This window comes from Canis aureus, chromosome 21, assembly GCF_053574225.1.
Source record: "Canis aureus isolate CA01 chromosome 21, VMU_Caureus_v.1.0, whole genome shotgun sequence".
Lineage (NCBI taxonomy): Eukaryota > Metazoa > Chordata > Mammalia > Carnivora > Canidae > Canis > Canis aureus.
The window spans coordinates 20229600-20253086 of record NC_135631.1 but is presented as its reverse complement, the minus strand read 5'-3'; the positions used below and the strand labels follow the sequence as shown (position 1 = coordinate 20253086).

The 23487-nt window shown below is 32.9% G+C and overlaps 1 protein-coding gene across 4 annotated transcripts in view; it reads right to left on the bottom strand.

Annotated features, from left to right (window-relative positions):
• ELP4 (elongator acetyltransferase complex subunit 4) overlaps positions 1-23487 on the bottom strand; it is a 252914-nt gene that overhangs the window by 204842 nt on the left and 24585 nt on the right. For all 4 annotated transcript variants that reach the window (XR_013360053.1, XM_077863451.1, XM_077863449.1 and 1 more), the window contains exon 3: positions 16378-16499. Coding sequence is in view for 3 of the 4 variants with exons in the window: in XM_077863451.1 (XP_077719577.1) it covers positions 16378-16499 (122 nt within the window). In the remaining variant the exon portion in view is untranslated. The remainder of the gene's footprint in view (positions 1-16377; positions 16500-23487) is intronic.

The following is a 23487-nucleotide window of genomic DNA, read 5'->3' as shown; positions in this document are numbered from 1 at the left end:
TCTAGTTACAGAATTTGAGTTGTAATCATTGATAATGTGCAGGTTAAGTCAGAGATAACAGGTTAAACAGAGAAGAGATGGCAAAGGTAGTTGTGACAACTTTATCTTATATACTGGAATTAACAGTAAATTAATAGTGCAATCTAAAATGGATGTATCAAAAAACAAAAGGCAAAGAGTTTAATTTACAATGATAATAGTAACCACTGGAGTAACCAAAAATAATCAAATACAAATCAATGTTGGGGACTTTTCATAGAGGAAGACTGGAACTCTAGGTTGTAGAAGGTATGGGTGGGGAAAATTTTACTTTTCACTTTAATTTCTTTATTATTACTTAAGTTTTTGGCTACCATCTGCAGTATTTTTTGTAGTAAAGTATATCTCTGGAAATTTAAAATTCAACTGGGTAATAAAAGTATTCAATCCCAGATGAAGTGAAAGAGTTCCCAAGGAAAAAAATGTATAAGTTACAACTATATTAATCAGTCTTTTTTTTTAAAGCTTTTATTTATTTATTCATAGAGACATACAGAGAGAGAGAGGCAGAGACACAGGCAGAGGGAGAAGCAGGCTCCATGCAGGGAGCCTGACGTGGGACTTGATCCCGGGGCTCCAGGATCACACCCCCAGGCTGCAGGTGGCGCTAAACCGCTGTGCCACCGGGGCGCCCTATATTAATCAGTCTTAACATTACTTAAATAGGGCAGATAGATTCTGAAAAGAGGTAAATTTCCATAATTTTCTTACAGCCCAATAAGGCTATTTAAAGAATGAAAGTACTTCCTTAGAACTTACTTGATTATTCCCCCTTATTTTATTGTTAGTATTTCACAAAACATTAGAAAACATTTCAATTTCTAGAAAACCATATACCAAACAAATGTCCAGTTCCTGACTGCTCAGCTTTAGTATCTCCTAACTATAGCAGAGAATGTTCTTTTTTTTCTTAACATTATTTCTCTTCCTGGTGGAGTATTTCCCAAATGAGCAAGGTAACACTTGTGTAAGCATGATACTGCTGAATGAAATATATGTTAAGAAATACATTTTAAGGAGTGTACTTAAATTCGAACTTCACCGGGACATAGAAATATTACCAAGAAAATATCAACACATCAAAATAAATAAAATAAAATACTATGGGATTATTTTTAAATTGGTAGCATTATGATAAACAAGGAGAATTAAGATTTGTGACAACTGGGTTTCTGAGAATTGGGCAATTCCAACACACCAAAACCCAGGTTCAAAATTGAGGTATATATTTACAGCATTTTATTGATTCTTTTTTTTCACATTATTATTTCTGAGGTTCAGATACATTTTACAATTGATATTATATCAAGCAGATATAAAGTGATCATTGGTGTGTAAGTGGACAAATGCAATTCTTCAATCTCTGCCAAGAATCCACATATGGCTCAATTAAGTAAGAATAAATTTTGGTTTTCCAGAAACTTCTTCCACTGATACTTTCTGGGAAAAAAAAGAAAGCCATCTGCAACAATACTTGCACAATGGATGTCATTGTCTTATCTTTTTATTTTTATTTTTTGGTAAGATTTATTTATTTGAGAGTGAGAGAGAGAATGCACATGGAGGAGGGGGGCAGAGGGAGAGGGAGAGAATCTCAGGCAGACTCTGTGCTGAGTATGGAGCCAGACGTGGGGCTGGATATCATAACACTGAAATCATGACCTGAGCTGAAATCAAGAGTTGGATGCTTAACCGACTGAGCTATCCAGTCGCTCCTGGATGTCACTGTTTTACAATAAAATCTGGGTGCAAGAATGGAGCATCTTTTAAGAAATGCTGCATCAGTGTTCTTGATGACATAGAGAACAGTATCATGTGAAAGAACATGAATTGTGAAAAACTGGTGATGTCAACTACTATAAATCAGAAAGTGATTTAATTATAGTAGTAATATGAATGTCAAGTTTTATGAGTTACATATTTTACTTATCTCTTTTATGTACAAGTATAATAATATTTTAAAAAATACAAATGTCTAATAAAACTTAACAATAGTTAAAAATTCTAGGTTAAAAGACAACATTCTGTTTTAGTTTATTCGGCAGTGTTTTTGTCAGTGGGACATAAAATAGTGCAGCATCTTGTGTTCAGTGGCATCTCAGATTTGATAATCTGGTATTTCTCTAGTAAATGGGCCAAAATTCCTTAGGTATCTCTGCTTTTAAGCATTCAATCAAAATATAAAGAATTTTTAACTCAACATGGTGTGAATCAATGTTACACTAGTAATTTACCTAGAGACACCTATGTGAACACTTGGTTACTTTCATTTGTATCATTCATTTGGCTAGAAATCTGAACAAAAATAGCAGAAAATTAAAAACCGATCAACGCAAATGAAGAGTCAGCTGTGTGGTTTCTAAATGTTGTGAAGTCAAGAACTAAATTCTGGGAAACCTGGGTGGCTCAGGCAGAAAAGCGTCTGCCTTCAGCCCCAGTCATGATCTCAGAGTCCTGGGAGGGAGCCCACCTCATGTCAGGCTCCCTGCTCTGTGGGGAGTCTGCTTCTGCCTTTCCCTCAGCCCCTCCCTGCCTCATATTCCCTCTCTCTCTCAAATAAACAATCTTAAAAAAAAAAAAAAAAAGAACTCAATCCTAAGGCAAGAGTGTTAAGATTGTCTATATAATTCTCTGACAAAAAAAAATCTATTATATGAAAATTCAGTCTTAATGGTGTCATTACTATTTAGAATTCAAGTGAAAAATGAACTATCTAAAGATACCAAAACTGATATTTTTTTGGGGAAAAAAACGGAATATTCTGATTTTTTTTTTTTTTAAAGTAAGCTCCATGCCCAAACTGGGACTTGAACTCACAATCTAAGATCAAGAATTGCATGTTCCAAGGACTAAGGCAGCCAGGCACCTTGAATATTCTGATACTTTGTCTTTCAATATTCAGAAATTTATTCTGTAAGAGTCTATATTCAGTATGCTGTTATATTTTAAGCCCTATATTTTTTTAAGTGTGCCATCACCTAATCTGCTCATTGTGATTCCTTGACGCTATCAGAGATGAAGATGACTATAATCTATATTTTTGTTGCAATATCTATATCTAATCAAACAAAAAACTTAATTAATGTTTGGATAAAATCTGTCTTACAGGAAAATGCTAGGAATAAGCTCTTAAATATTCAATGATTATAGCTGTAACAGATCATATATCAAGGTCATCCCTTATATTTTTGAAAATCCCCAGTCTTTGATTTCTTATCCAGTGCATGAACAGAACACACTTCATGGTTTTTATACTCTTGTTTCCTAAATGAAAAAAAATCAGATTTTTGGTTTTTTTTTTTTTTTTCAATTTTTTTTTTTTGATTTTTGGTTTTTTAATGCAATATGGTGCTTACAGTTCCCATATATTTGGTAACAAGAATCAGGAATAAATAAAAAATAAAACGCAGGCTTCACAAGGTCTATACAGAAGATAGGATGAAAAGTATAAAATTTCTCACCCTTAATCAGATGAATCATTTTGGAAAATTAACATAAAAAATTGGCATTACCTGTGGACAAAAACAACTGCTTATTCTACTTTAAAAAATCTATGTGAAATCAAATTATTATAAACTTCCAATACCAAAATATACTCCAGTAATTAGGTGTATTTATTTTTTTTCACCAGAAACATTTATCCTTATCTGTAAGATGCTGTAAATATATTTCTTCCCTTTTCAATTCATGCCATTCTGTGCTTACCGCTATATTATTTTGTGGTCTTTGTTTTGGCAGATGCACAAGCAAAATCTGATTCCAACAGTTTGACCCTTCTCACTTTTTATGTTCTCTAGGGCATAATAAAACCCAAGATACAATCCCTCAGCAGTTAATGAAGCTTAACCTCCCACCCTCTTAATTACCAATGCATTACACCAACTATGGGCATCATACTCCTCTCTAAGCTATTTTACAATTCAGGAGAAGTACTACTGAGCTATTATGTAGCAACATAATCCATGCAGCATGAGAAATCCTTCTTAAAAATAAAATCTTTTGATCCTTGCAGGTTTTGGTAACTGTATAATTAATACTACTTAAGCATTATCCATGTATCAGTAAGTATATTATATTGTATCAGTAAGTATATTACTTTGTTGATTGGAGGGGGGGGTTAGGGAACATTTATTTTCTGAAAGTTAGAAAGAGAAACAAATTCAAAGATATTATTGACTGATTATCACAATTTGAATACAAAAGTACTCCAAATATGTAGCCTGAGTATCCATCTATTAAAGATATAGTCTCTACATTATCTCCATTTAAATATTTAAAAATATGAGAAGAGAGGTTACTTTAATTGTTTAAAGCATTCAGAAATGTAAATGGCACAGAGTAAGTCAAGATCTGTGGGTATACAACTGATGTTAAGTAAAAAATGTTTTTAAACTTATGGATTTTAAGATTAGTCAATTAATTGACAATTTAATTAATTAAATTATGTCCATCCAAATTTCTGACTAAAATCAGTACAGGGAACATCTTGGTGCAATTTTATAATATATTTTTTTCTTGGGACACCGGGGTGGCTCAGTGGCTGAGTGTCTGCCTTCCGCTCAGGGTGTGATCCTGGAGTCCCAGTATCAGACTCAATGGAGGGAGCCTCTGCCTCACCCTCTGCCTGTGTCTCTGCCTCTCTCTCTTTGTGTCTCTCATGAATAAATAAATAAAATCCTTAAAATAAAATAAAATGAATTTGTGAAATTACCTTTTTTTTTTACTTTTAAAAAATTTTATTTATTTTAAAGGGAGACAGAGGGCAAGCAGGCCGGGGGGTGGGGGGGGGGGGCGGGGACAGAGCAGAGGGAAAGGGAGAAAGAATCTATCTCAAGCAGACTCTGTGCTGAGCATGGAGCCTGATTTGGGGCTTGATTCCAGGACCCTGAGATCATAACCTGAGCAGAAATCAAGAGTCAGATGCTTAACCGACTGAGCTACCCAGGCATCTCAGTGAAATGTTTTAAAAAGCAGACTAAATTCTCCACTTAATCATTGGGTTTAACACGTTTAGTTAATGAGACCATGTGCAATAACTTCCTTACTAAATGTTTACTGTAAAAGGGTGTATATTAAGTTGTTTTCTTAAAAAATAATATACGAAAATCCATACTTGGGTGCCTGAGTGGTTAGTTGGTTGGGCATATGCCTTTGGCTTGGGTCGTGAACCTGGGGTCTTGAGATCAAGCCCTACGTTGGGCTCCCTGCTCAGCAGGGAGTCTGCTTCTCCCTCTGCCCCTCACCTTGCTTAGCTCTCTCGCGCTCAGTCTCTCTCTCAAATAAATAAATAAATCTTAAAAAAAAGAAAAAAAGAAAATCCATACCAAGCAAATAGGTTATCCAATAATTACTTGAGTTATAGAAGGATTCTTATATTGGCACAGGATTTCTACCTAATTCCTTTAAGTGCTAAGTGTCCCTATTGAATATAAACAAAGATAATTTCTAAAAACTTGACATACCTAAAACATTTCTAAATATAGTTATTGTAAAAGTTAAGATAGTGACAGTGATCTTAACACAATTATTTGTTAAGTTGAGGTTATAGAATATAGGATTTTTAAAGATGTAATTAAATTAATTGAGAGAGAGAGCATGAGCAGGGAGAGGGGCAGAGAGGTTGGGAGAGAGAGAATCTCTTAAGCAGACTGCTGAGTACAGAGCCCGACATGGGGCCTGAGAGGTCATAGTATTTTTACAAGGTTGGAAAAGAAGTATTCTAAAGTTTTGGGATATCTATTGTCAAAGGTAACTCAATTAGTAATGGAATCAGGCATTATCTTTATTTAAGAGGTCCAGATCAGTTATGCTCTTAGCTCAAGAACACATAAGTCACTGATTTAATCATCCGATGTCATATTCTTTTATTTTCCAAAATAAACCTAGCTTACCGAAGACGTCACAAAAATCCTTAGTATATTTTGGTGCACTAAATGAAACTGGATATCACTTTATTTTTATTAAATTTGAAAATTATTTTACATTGTACATTTGGTGTTAATAGAACATAAACAATTCTCTTTCTTCTCCCTGAGTACTGAGAAGTAGAGGCAACTGGGTAAAGGCATAAAATAGGTTTTTTAAAAATTCTGTAGTACCTTGTTATAATCTGTTTTAAGAAAAAGAAAGGTAAGATGTTTCATTCACTTCATAGTCTCAGATCCGTTTTCCACTTCTAACTTACGTCTTTAGTTTAATACTATCGACCCTGCTTTTGAAATATAGTAGACTTTTAGACACCACACACACACACACACACACACACACACACACACACACACACTGTATGTAGTAAGACTATTTTACCAAACCGATAAGCACATTTCAAATGCCTCTGATTTCACTAATATAACATAATATGAAAAGATGATTATGGTGAACTAAGGCCGCTTTCTGCAACTGCCCATCAGTTTCTGATGAATAAAACAAAATTTCAGGAAACACTGACCAATGAAAGAATCACCCCAACAGTAAATGGAGAGATAGCCGTTTTCATTGGGTTTTTCATACAGTAAAGCTATCCTTTAATCTATGATTCTTAATGGTGTGCACCTTTCTCCTTTCATGGGATTCTGTAATATTTCCTTTAATGGGGAAATATGTTAATTTGGGGAGCTGATAGTGTTTTTTTTTTTTTTTTAAGTTTTAATGGTTCTGGTTTTCAGAATTTGAAATCACTTATCCCTTCCAAAAGGACTGAATACTTTCTCTCCTGAATGTTTCAGAAAAAGTATTTAGAGGACAAATGAACTGTATCTCTAATATTCCCAATTCTGGCTTTGTGTGGTTCCTTTTCAAAGAATAAGGGCTATATAACAGTTCTAATATTTTAAAATTTGAGCATGACAATAACTGTCAAGTATTCATAACCACTCATTTTTTTTTATGAGTTCAAAATAAAATGATTAAAGTAGATGTGAGGCCCGGAATAAGTACTTTAAGGTTTAAAAAGCAAAATCCCCAACATTTCATCTTTAATTTGGAATGCCAGCATATGGTAGCCAGGGAATTATCTCTACCTTAATGTGAAAGAATAAGTGACTTGTGTAAGTGTGCAGCTACTTAAGCAGCGTCACAGAAATTAAAATCTAAGCTAATATCCAAATATATTTTACCTTTTGAGGATAAGTATCCTATCACAGAGTATGGTATTTTTGCTATATGATTTAGGCTACTTTTCTGCATGCAAAATTCCTTTCCCATGTTGGTGATGCACAAATATCAACCCCAGCTTTGTGTTTATTTTAATGTTATATCAGAAACAGTTCTTACTAGCTAGTGACAGAGTGGTGGGTTTATTTTCCTTTATATTTTTATCTTTCATTTTCTTGTTGGAAAATAAGGCACATGCCATCTTTTAAAAGCTGGCTACAAATGTAGGTCACTGGAAGCAGTATTGAGTCTTTGCAGGATTTTTCTCAGTCTTTTGAGTTTGCCAAAGAAGCTCTAACTGTGGCTGCCAGGGGAGAACTCAGAATTTTAAATAAGCTCTCACAAGTAGCTAGGGGGAAAAAAGAAGAGTGAAACCCTGGGGTCAAACGGCAAATTTCTGGCTCCACCAGCATTTCTGAATTGTAAGCACTTTTGAAAAGCATATAGATAGCCTGATAATTTTCTGAACAAATAAAACGTTGACAAAAAAAAATGAAGGGAACATATTCTGGCTATAGTTCTGCCTTTAAAGGACTCTTCAAGTATTTGTATTTAAACTATGAACAGAAGACACACAGTAATAGTTTTAATAAAAAATATATATTGTATAGACTAGAAAAAGTAAAAATGTGTGGGCAGATGTGTTATTTATAAGGTATTGAGCATGCATAAAGCTTGCAAACTAAAATGAGAGTAGGACCAGAAAGTAATTTTTAATTGTATATAACATATTACTCTTGTTCTGAATCATTATAAAACTACAACTTTAAAGATAAGTATAATAAAAAAAAATGTTCAGTAGCATATATGGCCAAATGGGTATTTCTTTTTTTTTTTTTTTTTTTTTTTCCAAATGGGTATTTCTTTAACTTCACTGTTACAGCTATCTTAACTTCTGGCAGAACAAGGAAAACAAAGTTGGATCTGAAATATTTTTGTATTCTATTTACTCAGAAAGACCAGCCTTTACTATAATGTACTGAGAGCAAACAACTGACCATTCACAGGATTCAGACTTCTAATTCTTGTGGCATGATCAGTTAGTAAGATGGATGGCCAAAAAAGAGAGAGAGAAATGGAGAGCAAATATAGACTTAATCTTGACATCAAATTGACTCAAGGAAAGGAAATCTTTTTAATAGTAATTCAAACTTTACACTGTTTAGCAAATACTACTTCATCTAATTCTAACAACTAATGCATCTTCTCTCAATTACAACCAAAAAAACAAAGCAAAAGATACAAGGTACAATAAATAAGATCTTAATAAATGAGTTCATTATTTGGGTAACAGATTGATATTCTGGGATATATAAAAATGCTTTCAAATTATTAGATACTTGGTTTTAACTTACAGATTGAAAGTCCATAAAAGAGAAATCTGAAGATGTTAGTCTAAATTTTCATACTTCATTACTAAATACTTTATTGATATAGTAATTCATCTAATATGATACAGTTTACTTTAAACTAATTGTTACTTATTCCATGACTTATGGGTTATTATAAGGTAATTCATTTTCAATTATGAAAGATTTTTCTCTATAATATGGGTAGTTTCACCATAACTGATTTTCATTTTGAACTATTCCTTTATTGGTATCTTTGATTTTTTTTAAAGATTTTATTTATTTATTCATGAGAGACTCACAGAGAGAGAGAGAGAGAGAGAGAGAGAGGTAGAGACACAGGCAGAGGGAGAAGCAGGTTCCATGCAGGGAGCCCGATGCAGGATTCGATCCTCGGTCTCTAGGATCACTCCCTGGGCTGAAGGCAGTGCTAAATCACTGAGCCACCCAGGCTGCCCAGTATGTTTGATTTTGAAAAATATACTGTAAGCCTTTAGTAAACATCAAGGTACTTACATTCCTGCTTATAACTATGTACTTATCTTGGGTACATATTAAAAAGTAAAATTTTTAAGCTCCTTAAAAGCATCCTATCCTCCCACTCTATTCTAACTGTATTTGATGTTGGATAGTACATAACGTATATAACAAATAACTCAAAAAGTTAATGCTGTAAATCAGGAATTAACCCTTTCCTCTAGATATTAGAGATCTCTTCCTGCATGAATATTACCTATCTGGCATGTCATTGCTAAAAATATTCGAATTAACTTTTAAAACTCACCTTAGTATATTATGAAATAGCATTCAAATTTACTTCTGAAAATCATGTTACTTTAATTCTATAAATATTAACATATATTGTTTAAAATTATGAAAAAGATATAATAGAAAAACATAGCATTTTCAAGTTCTAAAGAAATTGTGTGTATATAATTTTTATTTCTAAAAAAGTCAGCCTATCTACTGATAAATGCTTAAATATTCTAACATAAAAAAAAAATATTCTAACATAAAAATATAATTTTTGCTATTTTAGAAAACATTCCATAGAAAATTTTCAGAGAATATCTATCACACTATTTGAGATGATCAAGAACATTCTTTTAGATAAAAAGTTAACTGAAAAATACTTACCAATGTGTTTTTAAAAGCTTTAACAACATCATGTATATTGTTCTATAGGATTTTCTAAGGGGTGTAATTTTTCAGCGTTACATCTTACTGCTGACTTCCTGAAGGAGCTTTGACTACAATAGGCATGAATATGTTTTCAAAGGATGATGGATAAATTGCTGGGTGGTTATATAATATATCTTAGGCAGCTGATGGGGCTTTTTATCCTTTACTTGTCTTTTAGTTATACACAGTTTTAAGATAATTATGGTCTATAAGATTGTCTTTTCCCTTTTCTTGTACCAGCAATATTTGTCTTGGTTATAGGTTCCAGAAATCCCCAATCATACATCATAAAATTAAAACTAAACAATTATAGCATCTCCCACTACCCCCCATGTTGTATCTCTAAACACTGTTAATGCCTTGGTTTTGGTCATTTGTAGTTGGGCTGTTTAATACAAATGACTCTAATATAACATTATTGACTTGGGAACACTGAAATCTTGGCTGAATAATATGTAGAAAAAACTATTATCTATATTAGTCCTTAACATTTCACTTTTTAATTTTTTAAAAAAAATTATTTATTTATTCATGAGAAACACAGAGACAGAGAGAGAGGCGGAGACACAGGCAGAGACAGAAGCAGGCTCCATGCAAGGAGCCCAATGTGGGACTCAATCCCGGGTCTCCAGGACCATGCCCTGAGCCGAAGGCAGCTGCCAAACCGCTGAGCCACCCAGGGATTCCCACATTTCATTCTTTTAAAAAAGATTTTGTTTACTTATTTGATAGAGAAAGAGAGAGAGAGAGAGAGCACAAGCAGGGGGAGTGGCAGACAGAGGGAGAGGGAGAAGCAGGCTCCCTGCTGAGCAGGGAACCCAACATGGGGCTTGATCCAGTCTATTTTCAACTTGTGAAAATTAACTGGACCACATTAAGAATATACAGATTAAAAACAATACTTTCTGTACTCTTTTAATAGAAAAATGAGAATGCATATTTTTCTTTTAAATCAAATTGTTTTACTATTACAAAATGAAAATAAAATACAAAAGAAATATGAAATTTAAAAAATCATGATTTTAAGAAATATTACTGATAAGTGAAGGTCCTAAGAATACAAAAACTAGATATATTTTCAGAGAAGGGCTGTATGAAATCCAAGTACATAAATAAAACAAACTTCAAATAAAAACATCTTGCTCTGGGTTACTCCTTGTAAATAGAAGAATGAAATTAACTTTTAAAATGGAGCATCAAAAATAAAATAAAATAAAATAAAATGGAGCATCATATCTGCAATATAAAGTAAATCTAATGGTTAAGACCATTAGATTTTTTTTGGAAGCAATTATAATGGCTTTGATAATACACAAGTACATAAGAAAGGGTAAAACAGATCGGATGACACTAGAAACATTCTTCATAAAACCACCTATGCTGCTTTGAATGACACAGTGGCCCAGATGGATTTAACAGATATATTCAGGACATTCCATCCTAAAGCATCACATACACATTCTTTTCAAGTGCACATGGGACATTCTCCAGAACAGATCACATATTAGGTCACAAATTAGGCCCTCAATAAATACAAAAAGACTGAAATCATACTATGACCAAAATGCTATAAAACTAGAAGTCAACAACAAGAAAAAATTGGAAAGACCACAAATACATGGAGGTTAAACAACAATAAATAACCTAACTTAACCTAAAGGAGTTAGAAAAAGAACAAGAAATAAGGCCTAAAGCCAACAGAAGGAAGGAAATAATAAAGGTCAGAGCAGAGATAAATGATACAGAAACTAAAAAAACCAACAGAACGGATAAGTGAAAACAGGAGCTGGTTCTTTGAAAAATTAGTAATAACTCTAGCCAGGCTTATCAAAAAGAAAAGACAATAGGTCCAAATAAATAATATCACAAATGAGGGAGGAGAAGTAACAACTAATACCACAGAAATACAATCAATTATAAGAGATATTATGAAAAACTATAGGTCAACAATTAGAAAAACTGGAAGATATGGATAAATTCCAAGCACATATAAACTACCACAACTGAAACAGGAAGAAATAGAGAGACCAAAGACAGACCAATAACTGGCAGAGAAATTGAGTCAGTAATCAAAAAAGTCCCAATAAACAAAAGATAAGGACCATGTGATCTTTTATATGTATATCACTCAGAAAAAGTTAAAAATTTTGAGAGACATTACAATAACACAACTCCTTCTTTCCCTTTTACTTGTGAACAGTTCATATCTACAAAAATTAAAAACACAAAAAGAATGGATGTTAAATCCTGTCCCATTTGAGCGGTATATCTTAATAAAGCAAATGTGAAAATTTTTATGTCCATTTATATACTGCATGTAACACTAATTGTAAAGATTACCAAATTGCAAAGAGATATGTTTAACTGTAACATCTTTAGAGACAAATTTAAAGTGAACTTAAATTTATTTTTATTTTTATTTTTTACTCATGAGAGACACAGGAAGACAGGCAGAGATACAGGCAGAGGGAGGAGAAGCAGGCTCCATGCAAGGAGCCTGATGTGGGACTTGATCCCAGGAATACGGGATCACATCCTGAGCCAAAAGCAGCTGCTCAACCGCTGAGCCACCCAGGCGTTCCAAACTCAAATTTAAATATGATTGTTTGTTATATAAAAACTATCATAAGGTCATTAATAAATATTTTGAACATGAAACATTATATTCAGACAAAACTCCGTGAGAAGTAGAATAGAAAATATGAATCCAAGGCAAAAAGGATTGATATATATTACCAGACATTAAAAAAGAGCTTATGTATATATACTTCTAAAAACAATGCTACTGACATCAAATTGCTATGTTGTTTAGATTCAGTTGGATATACTTAGAAGACCGATTTAAAAGTCTTTAACTAAAAAGACAATATATAGAGGTGCTTCTGGGTGGCTTAGTTGGTTGAGCTGCTGACTCTTGATCTTGGCTCAGGTCATGATCCCAAGGTTCTGGGATTGAGTCCTGTACTCAGCAGGGAGTCTGCTTGAAATTCTCTCTCCTTCTCCCTCTGTCCCTCCCCTCGGGCGCATGCATGCTCTCTCTTCAAATAAATAAATCTTAAAAAAATTAAATAAATAAATAAAATCCTTTAAAAAGATAGATTGATTGATTGATTGATTGATTGATTGATTTGAGAGAGGAGGGGGGCAGAGACACAGGTGGAGGGAGAAGCAGGCTCCATGCAGGGAGCCCGATGCAGGACTCCATCCCGGGTCTCCAGGATCACGCCCTGGGCTGAAGGCAGTGCTAAAGCACTGAGCCACTCGGGCTTCCCATAAATAAATCTTTTTAAAAAACACAATATTTACAATAGCATCTTTTACAACTAAATAATATCATAATTGAAATTTTTAATTAACTATGTAAAAGTAGATATATAATTTATAATTTTTTTTATAAGTGTAAAAGCAAAAAGGTGGAAAGATCACTGTACTTTACTATCTGTAAAACTGGCCAAGATATAGAATGTCAAAAAAAAACAAAACAAAACAAAAAAAAAGATATAGAATGTCAGCTGATAATTATTTAATGAAGGTTAATAAATAAATGTGAAATTCTTCATGCAGGTTTTAAATGTAATCTTTATATTTTCAGGAAGATTTTAAGAGTCTGAGTTCTCCAGAGAAACAGTACCAATAAGATGTGTGTGTATATATATTGCTTTGTATTATATGTACTTATATATATAAGTACATATTATATATGTATCTATATATAAATACAAAAGAGATCTATTATAAGGAATTGGCTAATACTATTATGGAAGCTGACAAGCCCCCAGGTCTGCAGGATAAGTTAGCAAGCTAAAGACCCAGGAGAGCTCATCGTGGTGTAGTTCCCATTCAAATGTTAGAAGGCTCAAGAATCAGGAAGATTTGATGTTTCAGTCTGAATCAAAAGGCAGGAAAAAGCTGATGTTCAGATTGGAAGGCAATCAGTCAGAAGGAATTCATTCTTAGCTGAGGGAGGGTCAGCCTTTCAGTTCTATTCCTTCAACTGATTTGATGGGCCCACTCACATTAGCGATGCCAATCTGCATTACTCAGTCTACCAATTTAAGTATTTTTTATTTTATTTTATTTTTTTAAGAGAGAGATAGGGCAAGAGCACATGACCTGGGGGAGGGGCAGAGGGAGAAGGAGAAGCAAAATCCCCACTGAGCAGGGAGCCTGATGTGGGGCTTGATCCCAAGACCCTGGGATCATAACCTGAGCCAAAGGCAGATGCTTAAATGACCAAACCATCTAGGCACCCCTACCAATTTAATATTAATCTCATCTAGAAACATCCTTGTAAGAGTACTTAGAATAATGTTTGATCAAATATCTGTGAGCCCTGTGGCCCAGTCAAGTGAACATTCATAAGTCCACCCCTTGTCAACTTGCCACCCATATGTATTTCTTTAAACTACACTTACGCTCCAGATGAAGACAGTATATGTCACAATTCCACACTCTTAGATCTATCTCCTAATGCTGTGTTAACCTGAGTTCCTTTTCACTGCACTACAGCCTGGAAACTTTGCATGTGGTATGTCAGGGAGGGCTGAGTCCTTTTAATAGGACTCCCTTTGTATATTCTGCATGTCTCTGGAGTCACTGTCCTTTATTATGCCCAATGTCTTGAAAACTGTTGTTAAATATATTTTGCCCTGTTTTTAAGTTGTTTCAGGGATAAAGAAAAATCTGATCCTCATTAACGTATCTTGGTCAAAGTGTGTCTTAAGGGTCTATATTTTTACTTTAATTTTATATATTTTTTTACTGTATCATAAAATTGTTCTATGATAAATGTCTGCAGAACCTAATTACTTACATAAATGACTAGAAAGATTAAGAAATCCTGATTTGTAACTTCACAATTCTTCACACAATCCAAAGAAGGACAGGTAAAAAGTATCCTGAGATTTTTATTATTAACTTTTTTTTAAAATTTATTATTAACTTGTACAAATTCAAGGTACCTAGGAAAGGTTGTTAGGAGATTAGTTTTCAAATAAAAAGTGTATGTCTAAAGCAAAATGTGTTATATGCCTACTAGGTTTTCAAATGTTGCCTAGGTTGCAAGAGGCAACGAGGAAAAATAAAACACTTTATTTTGAAAAGCATATAGTTGATTCTTTAACAATACAAGTTTGAACTACATAGGTCTGCATATATGTGGATTTTTCTAATAAATATAGTAATGTAAATGTACTTTCTCTTTCTTATGATTTCTCAAAAACATTATCTTTTCTCTAATTTAAAAACACTGTATAATACATATATATATATATATATATACACATATAACACACAAAATATGTCTTAATAGTATTAGTATTATTTATTAGTAAGGCTTTTGGTCAGTATTAGGCTATTAGTGGTTAAGTTTATGGAAGTCAAAAGTTATATGTGATCTTTAACTGTGAAGGGGATCAGTGTCTTTAACTCCCATTTTATTCAAGGGACAAGGGTTTTTCTGCTTCTGTCCTGGCAAAAATTGCTTATCTGGCTATTAAGATGTTTGATATAAAATCTAAGTCTCAATATTATGGTGGAATGTGCCGTGAAGAGCTTGTATAGCTTCTTTAGGACTGTAATCTTGGCCTTTACTCTCCTGTTCCTAGCAAGCACAGTGCTGTCCAGAAATTGAGCAAGTTGATTAAGACCAGGGAAAAGGAACAAAAGAAGAGATAAAAAGATTGAGAAAATATTACAAAAGTCAAACACCAAAAATAAGAAAAAAATGAAAACAGGCTTTGCAACCAGAAGAAAATTCTTTGGAAAATCATATAAAAATTTTTCCCTTTGGATTTTATGACACTATTATTTAATAAGCAAAATCTGACACGTAAGAAAGAATCATGTTAGTTTTACCTCAGTATTACATAACTTTTTTATAGTGGGTATGGAAGTTTGTTGGTGTCTGTTGATAGGTATGGTAAATTAATACTATGCTACAAATTCCTTATAAATGACTTAGTTGTTTGTTATTTTGCAGACTATGCAATGAAATGAAAACATACTATGGGAAGAAATAACTTTAGATTCTATTTCAAATAATGACTTCTATTCAAATAATGGCTTAAGTTGGGTTCCTGTTCTGGACAGAGAATTTAAGAATTCTGAAAGTGAGAATTGTCCTTTCTCAGGTGCGATGTGTATTCTGGCATTAAAAAGATACATTATTTTTATTATTATTACTATTGCTTGTTTCTTGTAAAAGAATGACTTCTGGTAGTCTCAAAGCAAAGTGAGATTAATAAATGAGTACTTCTAATTTCTGTATTTTTCTTCTAATTTACATCTTTAGAATACTGGTAATATCAGATAATATTCTGCTATTGTTTTCCTTTACTTAACTTTTTACAGAGTTATCTTATTATGACTATAGTAATAGCTTTATTTACTATCAATTTTTAGTAGCTTGTTCATATTTTTCCCAATGCCAATATCAATTTAAAGTTTAGAAAACTGTTCAAGAATACTAACTTAAAAATGAAACTACAGGTTCAAATAAATTTGATACTTTTCTTTAAGAGAAAAAAATACATATGGTCTCATTAATAAATTTAAATATAGTTTGTAGATATGCAAACACATATCTTGTTTACATATAAAAGCAATATTTTTCATGTAATGCTCAAAATGCAACATTGATTGGTATGTTCTATACCTGTAAAATATCAGCAGGGTCTTCTTTTGCAGATGCAACCAACAAAGTATGCCCATTGATAACTCCTTCTGCCAGGAAATACTTGAAGAGCAAAGAAGAATAAATATTATATTTATCCTCTTCTGCAAAAAAAGAAAAAAATATAGTCAGAATCTTACCATACGCCAAGCACACTAAGATGTTTTTATAATTTTTCTCCTTAAAACAACTATATGAAATGAGGCAATAATTGTCTTCCTAAAGTATGGTTAGATAGGCTAAGAGACTTATCTAGATAGTTAATCAGAAGTGAGTACTTTCAATATAGTCTGATTCCAAAATTATTCTCCATCCTCAACACCACTGCTGATATCCACAAAGTTTAGAGGGTTATGCATGATTATAGCAAAGAAATCACAAATTTATTTTCCTAAGATTTTTTTTTTCAGGCTTTGCATCTCTAAAATGCTTATTCTTACCTATCAACCAATTTGTAAACTCACACATTTCTTACATGTCATAATAATTAAGCACTTAGTGTATGAGGTCTGAAAATTAATGTTTATAAAATTTGTAAAAATAGTATTAAAAATAGTATAAAAATAGTATTAAAAATAGTATTACTGTTTTTGGTCGTATCCAACAGCAGTTTAAAATTGAAGACCTTATTTTTTTTTCAAGATTTTATTTATTTGAGAGAGAGGAAAGAAAGCATGAATGGGAGAAGGGCAGAGGGAGAGAGACAAGTAGATTCCATGTTCAGCAGAGAGCCCCAGGGAGGGCTTGATCCCAGGACCCTAAGGCCATGACCACGGCCGAAGTCGGATGCTTAACTGACTGAGCCACCGAGGTGCCTCATAAAAATGAAGACTTTGAGAGTTACTAAATTTGTACCACATGTTTTCCTAAACAGTTCTTTTACCCTTTGTTATTCCTTTATCTTCCCCTCTTTTTGGATTTTTATGAAAAAAATGATATGCCAGGTTTCTTTGACAAAATTTTTAAATATTTTTGAGATTTTGTGATATAAGCAACTTAAGTATATCTTTTTCTTAATGTTACTGATAAAAGCCTACACTTCTACATTAGCTTTCTTTTACTACTTTGACCACAACACAAAGAGACAAAGGTAGATTTATTGAATTACTTGAGAAGCCATTATTAATTTATTCAACAAATACTAACTGAATGCCTATAGTATGCTAGGCATTGTTAATATTTGTAAAAACTATGCTATTAAAAAATATTCCTAAGAGGTTTGAACTTAAGGAAATGTTAGCACTGTGCAACTGTAAGAATAAAACTTGAATAAAACATTAAAAATTAATATTTGAAGGCACTGCAAAGCAATGAAAAGCAGATAGCAACCACAGCAGTTTCCTTCTTTAAGATCGTGATGATAACATGTAAGAATTTCAAGTTTCCGGGTTTTTTTCCTAAAATTGGGTACTTAATCTCCCTTAGCTCTGGCGGCTTTAAATCATATCTTTTCCAACTTAAGGTGGCAGAATGTAAAATTCAGTGTTGTCAAAATAGCTGAAAGTTTAGGGGGAAAATCCCTGAAGTAAGAGCTCTGCAAAGTTTACCAAATGTGTCCAAATCCTTGGTTAACCACTAAGCTATCAATGAATGAGTGGGAGAAAGAAACAGTAAGTAGGAAAGAGAGAACAGTATAAAGTTGAAAGACAACTAAAGCATGCGAGATTTACAAATTTGGTACTCCTTTGAAGGTATGCATTTCCCAATGAGCAGAATCTTGTCATAAAGAAGCTGAAGTCTTATTGACTTGAAAGGCCGGGGACAAATCTCAGGGCTGAGAATCACAGAAAGTGTAAGCCCCCAAATGAGTATAAATTCTGTATAAATATTTGGTTCTCGGGGCACCTGGGTAGCTCAGTGGTTGAGTGTTTGCCTTTGGCTCAGGGTGTGATCCTGGGGTCCTGGGATTGAGTCCCACATCAGGCTCCCTAGAGGGAGCCTGCTTCTCCCTCTGCCTATGTCTCTGCCTCTCACTCTGTGTCTCTCATGAATAAACAAATAAAATCTTAAAAAAAAAAATTAGCTCTCTTCTAAGTTCTGATTGTAAGAGACCACCCTATGTGACCAGGTTAAAAAAGCAAAATATAAAACCTAGAAAACTGAGTAGAGGTAGATACGATCTGCTGCACAGTATATTGAAGTGAGAATTAATTTAAGATTAGGCAAGTTAACTGTTTATTAAAACAAAAATCCTGAAATCCTTGGGAAAACAGAATGGAATTCAGAATCATTAAAATGCAGTTTTTTACAATGTAAAAATTTTAGCCAAAAATTACTGAATATGATCCATACTAAGGAAAAACAACCTACAAAAACTGACTCAAAGTAAAATGTATTGAAAGTATTAAAGGAGGGGCACTAGCCAGCTCAATCAGTAGACCATGTGATGCTTGATCTGAGAGTCTTGAGTTAAAGCCCTATGCTGGGTTTGGACTTACTTAATTAATTAAAAAAACAACAAACAAAAAACCCTACAAGTATTAAAGGAAAATATATTCAATAAGTGAACAGAAAAGGAATATCAACAGAGAATGAGAAACTATAAAAATGAATCAGATAGAAAATTTAGAGTTTAAAATTATCACTCCTTATATGAAAAATTTATTTGGTGATCTCACGAGTAGATAGGAGATAAAGGAAAAATATAGCTGGTATACCTGAAGGAAGTTCAACAGAAATTAGCTGAAGAACAGAGAAAAAATTAAGATAACTGAACAGCACCCCAGAGACCTGGAACAATATAGAGCAGTCCAAAACATATTTAAGCACAGTCTTAAGACATTGGGAGACAATAAAAAACAAACAATATTTCAAGAAGTCATGGCTAAAAATTTCCTAAATTTGATGAAAAATTGATTTAAGAAGCACCAGAAGCCTCTCCACGGATAAATGCAAAAAACCTAAATCTAAGTACATCAGAGCTAAATCTTGGAAACAAAAGGGAGTAATGACATGTGACATACAGAGGTACAATCATAAAATTAAGTGATTTCTCATCAAAAACAATGAAGGCTAGATGATGATAATTTTGTATTCCAAAAGTTGAAAAAGAAACAACTTAATTAAAAATTCTAAATGTGTAAAATATATTTAACAATTGAGGTGAAATACTATTTTCAGATAGAACAGCAGACTTCTACTACAGGACTCTAAAAGCTAAAGGAATATTACACAACATGGCAAACTACACTTATAGGAAGGAATAAAGATTACAAATGATGACAAATATGTGGGAAATTATAACACTGTGATCATGTAAATATGCACTTATGTGCATGGATATGTGTGTATAGATGTATATAGATAGGTGTGTGTATGTGTATAAATTGCTTCTTAGAATTCCTTTAAAAATATTAATGCTTAAGGAAAAACTGATAGAGCAAAGAAAGACATAAATTCAATTTGGAGATTTTATCATACATTTCTTAGTAATTGGCAGAACTAAGGGGGAAAATCATCAAGAAAATAGAAAATCTGAACAATCTTATAGACTATCTTATATAATATACAGTTCCAGAATATACATTCTTCAGGCATTTAGAATGTACATCAAGACAAACAAATGCTATTCCAAAAAAACAAGCCCCAATATATTCCAAAATATTAAAATCTTACCTTAGAAATTGAAACTTTAAAAATTCCATTTATGATTAATTCCAAAAACATGAAATATTTTGGAGAAATTTGACAATATATATGTATGAATTAGCTCTACACTGAAAAGTATAAAAATTCTGAAAGTCAGTAAAGAAAATGAAATAAATGGATACATATTTTATGTTCAGGGAATACAAGACTCAAATCTTTTCAAATTGATCTATAGATTTAGTGGAATTCCAATGTAAGCCCCATAGACTTTTGAAGAAATTGAGAAGCTAACTCTGAAATCTACACAGAAATTCAAAGGTCCTAGAATAGACAAATTTGAAAGTGAATAGCTGGCAGACTTACTATCTACTTTAAGACTTGGAATAAAGCACAACAATCAAGGCAATGTGGAATTAGCTAAAGGATAGAAATATAGAACAATATTAAAGAATAGAGTCCAGATCAACCTACATAATTGATTTTTTACAAAGGTAGAAAAATAATTGTTTTTTCAACAAATTGTCCTGCAATAATTAGATACCCAGATGCAAAAGACAACAAAAACCTTGATCTTACACCATACTACAAATTTAAAAGACCAACACAATTTCTATCTTACTTCATACTAATACTCAAAAATTATCTTGAAATGGATCACAAAACTGAATATAAAAGCTGAAACGGGGATCCCTGGGTGGCGCAGTGGTTTAGCGTCTGCCTTTGGCCCAGGGCGCGATCCTGGAGACCCGGGATCAAATCCCATGTCGCGCTCCCAGTGCATGGAGCCTGCTTCTCCCTCTGCCTATGTCTCTGCCTCTCTCTCTCTCTCTCTCTCTCTGTGTGGCTATCATAAATAAATAAAAAAATAAAATTAAAAAAAAAAGCTGAAACAATAAAACTATTAAAAGGAAACATAGGGAATAACTTTGTAACCTTGAAATAGACAAAGATTTCTCAGAGTATGGAAGCATGAACCAGGATAGAAAAAAAGAATGGACAGCAAGCTACAAAAAGAAAATATTTGCAATAAATATATCTGACAGAGAACTGGTATCCAAAACATATACTAAAAACTCTTTTAATTCAATAAGAGGACAAACTACCCAATATAAAAAAGACCAAAAGATTTTAATACATCCTTCACAAAAGAAGACCCATGAACGTCCAATTATTGTATAAAAAGATGTTTAATAGAATAAAACATAAAAAATGCAAACTAGAAACACTGAAAAGCCACTATATTCCTACTAGAAGAGGTAAAATAAAAATACAATACCAAGTATTGACAAGGATGTGCAACAAATAAAATGCTTCTACATTGCTAGTGGCAATGAAAAGTGGTCCAGTTACTTCGGAAAATAGTTTGGTGGTTTCTGATAAAGTTAAATTTACACTTATAGGAGCGAGCAATTCCCCTCCTGCATGAGACATGAAAACACATGTCCATACATAGTTGTATACAGAATGTTTATGACAGTTTTGGTAACAACCAAAAGTTGCAAAAAACACAAATTTCCATCAACTCGTGAATGGAAAAAACAAATGGTACACATACAAATGAAATAATCCTCAACAATAAAAGAAATAAACTAATGTCCACGCAATTTGGATGAATCTTAAAAACATTAAGCGAAGTGAAAAAAAGCCAGACACAAAAAGCATGCATGGTTCCATTGCCTTTATGTGATATTCTAGAGAAATAAAACTAATCTCTAGTGATAAGAAGGAGTTAGGTGCTTGGGGCCAGAAAACTCTTTGGGCATGAGAAAATTTGGGGGGATGATACAATGTTTTACATTTTGATTGTTGTGGTGGTTCTATGAGTATTTATATTTTAAAATCTCACTAAAATACATACTTGAAATGTTTGTTTGAAATTTATAATTCAATAAATTTGGTTTACTGAAACAATTTCCTAATTTGCAACTAAAACTAAAATACCCAGTGGTAACTTGTTATAAACCTTCTCACACAGTGTATTAAAGCAAATCCATGACCAGATATAGCAGTATAGCAGATTCATATCAAGTTCAATTTTATATATTAAAGAAGACAGCTAGTTTTTTAATACTATCATAACAAGTTAAAGTTAATATCCACAAATCTAAAAGACACAAAATGCACTTGATATGGATTTAGGAGCAATTCACGAGAGTTTTTGTGTGTAAAGGAAAACAATGCCTCTGCAATGCTCACAGCTGACAGGTGGAAAAGCAAGCAGAGAAATGTAGGTGAGATGACCATCACTTCCTATTCACTAACACAGCTACCATGCTGCAAAAAACAAAAACAAAAGCAAAACAAAACAAAACAAAAAAAACACAAAACCTCATTCTACATAACTAACAATTTATCTCTATTCAACTTTAGAAAAAAACAGTCATGTTTAAAACAAGAATTAAAAAAAAAATAAAACAAGAATTAATTTTATCTTAAGGAATTACTATTAGGTCAGTTTCCAGAAGCAACCATATAAACCAAGGTCATTAAAAATCACTGATGTAAAAACCAAATCAAATACTAAAAATCTTAATTCCTAAGGCTAACATTTTTACATGGAAAATTTATTTTTTTTAAGATTTTATTTATTTATTCATGAGAGACACAGAGAGAGAGGCAGAGACACAGGCAGAGGCAGAGGCAGAAGCAGGCTCCCTGCGAGGAGCCTGATGTTGAGACTCAATCCCAGGACCTAAGCCAAAGGCAGACTCAACCATTGAGCCATCCAGGCGGCCAGGAAAATTTAAAACTTTAAAAATTCTTCAACCATCCATTATCCTTACAGAATTACTGCTAAAATTTGCTATATTTCCTTTCAGTATTTTTTCTGTGGATTTTTTTTATATGGTTACAATTACTAAATTTTGTATCCTGGTATTTTCACTTAATTTCACATACTTCATAGCCCTGTAGCTATCATGTCTCAGGGTGCATAATATTATAGAGGATGTATGTGCTATAATTTACTTCATCATCCCTCTACCATGGACTTTTCCTTCTGCTTTCAGGCTTTTGTAACTATTGTTACTATTTGTTACTATTAAATACAGAAGTACTAAGTGTCTCAGATCTCACATATCCAAGATGGAACCAGTAACTCATTATTTTTTCTATGAAATGTAGTCCTCTTTTTTAAAAAAAATCAGGATTTATTTTGACACCTCCTCTCCCTCTTTCCCTTTCCTTAAGATCCTGTTAAATTTATTTTCAAAGTATTTCTGAAATTTGACCACTTCCCTTCATGCCAGCCAGTGTCACTCCCCTAGTCATGCCACCAATAACTCTTGCCTAGATAACTGCAATTGCTTATTTATTTCTTTGCATCCACTCTAGTCCTCCCATTTAGTAGTGACCTTTTGAAAATACAAACCCAATCATGTTACTTCCCTACTTAAAATTTTTCAGTGTTTTCCCAGTGCTCCTGAGAGAAAGAACTAAACCCTTTAACATGGTCTACATGCTCTATGCAGTTGCTGCCACACAATGTGTATAAATAAAAATATT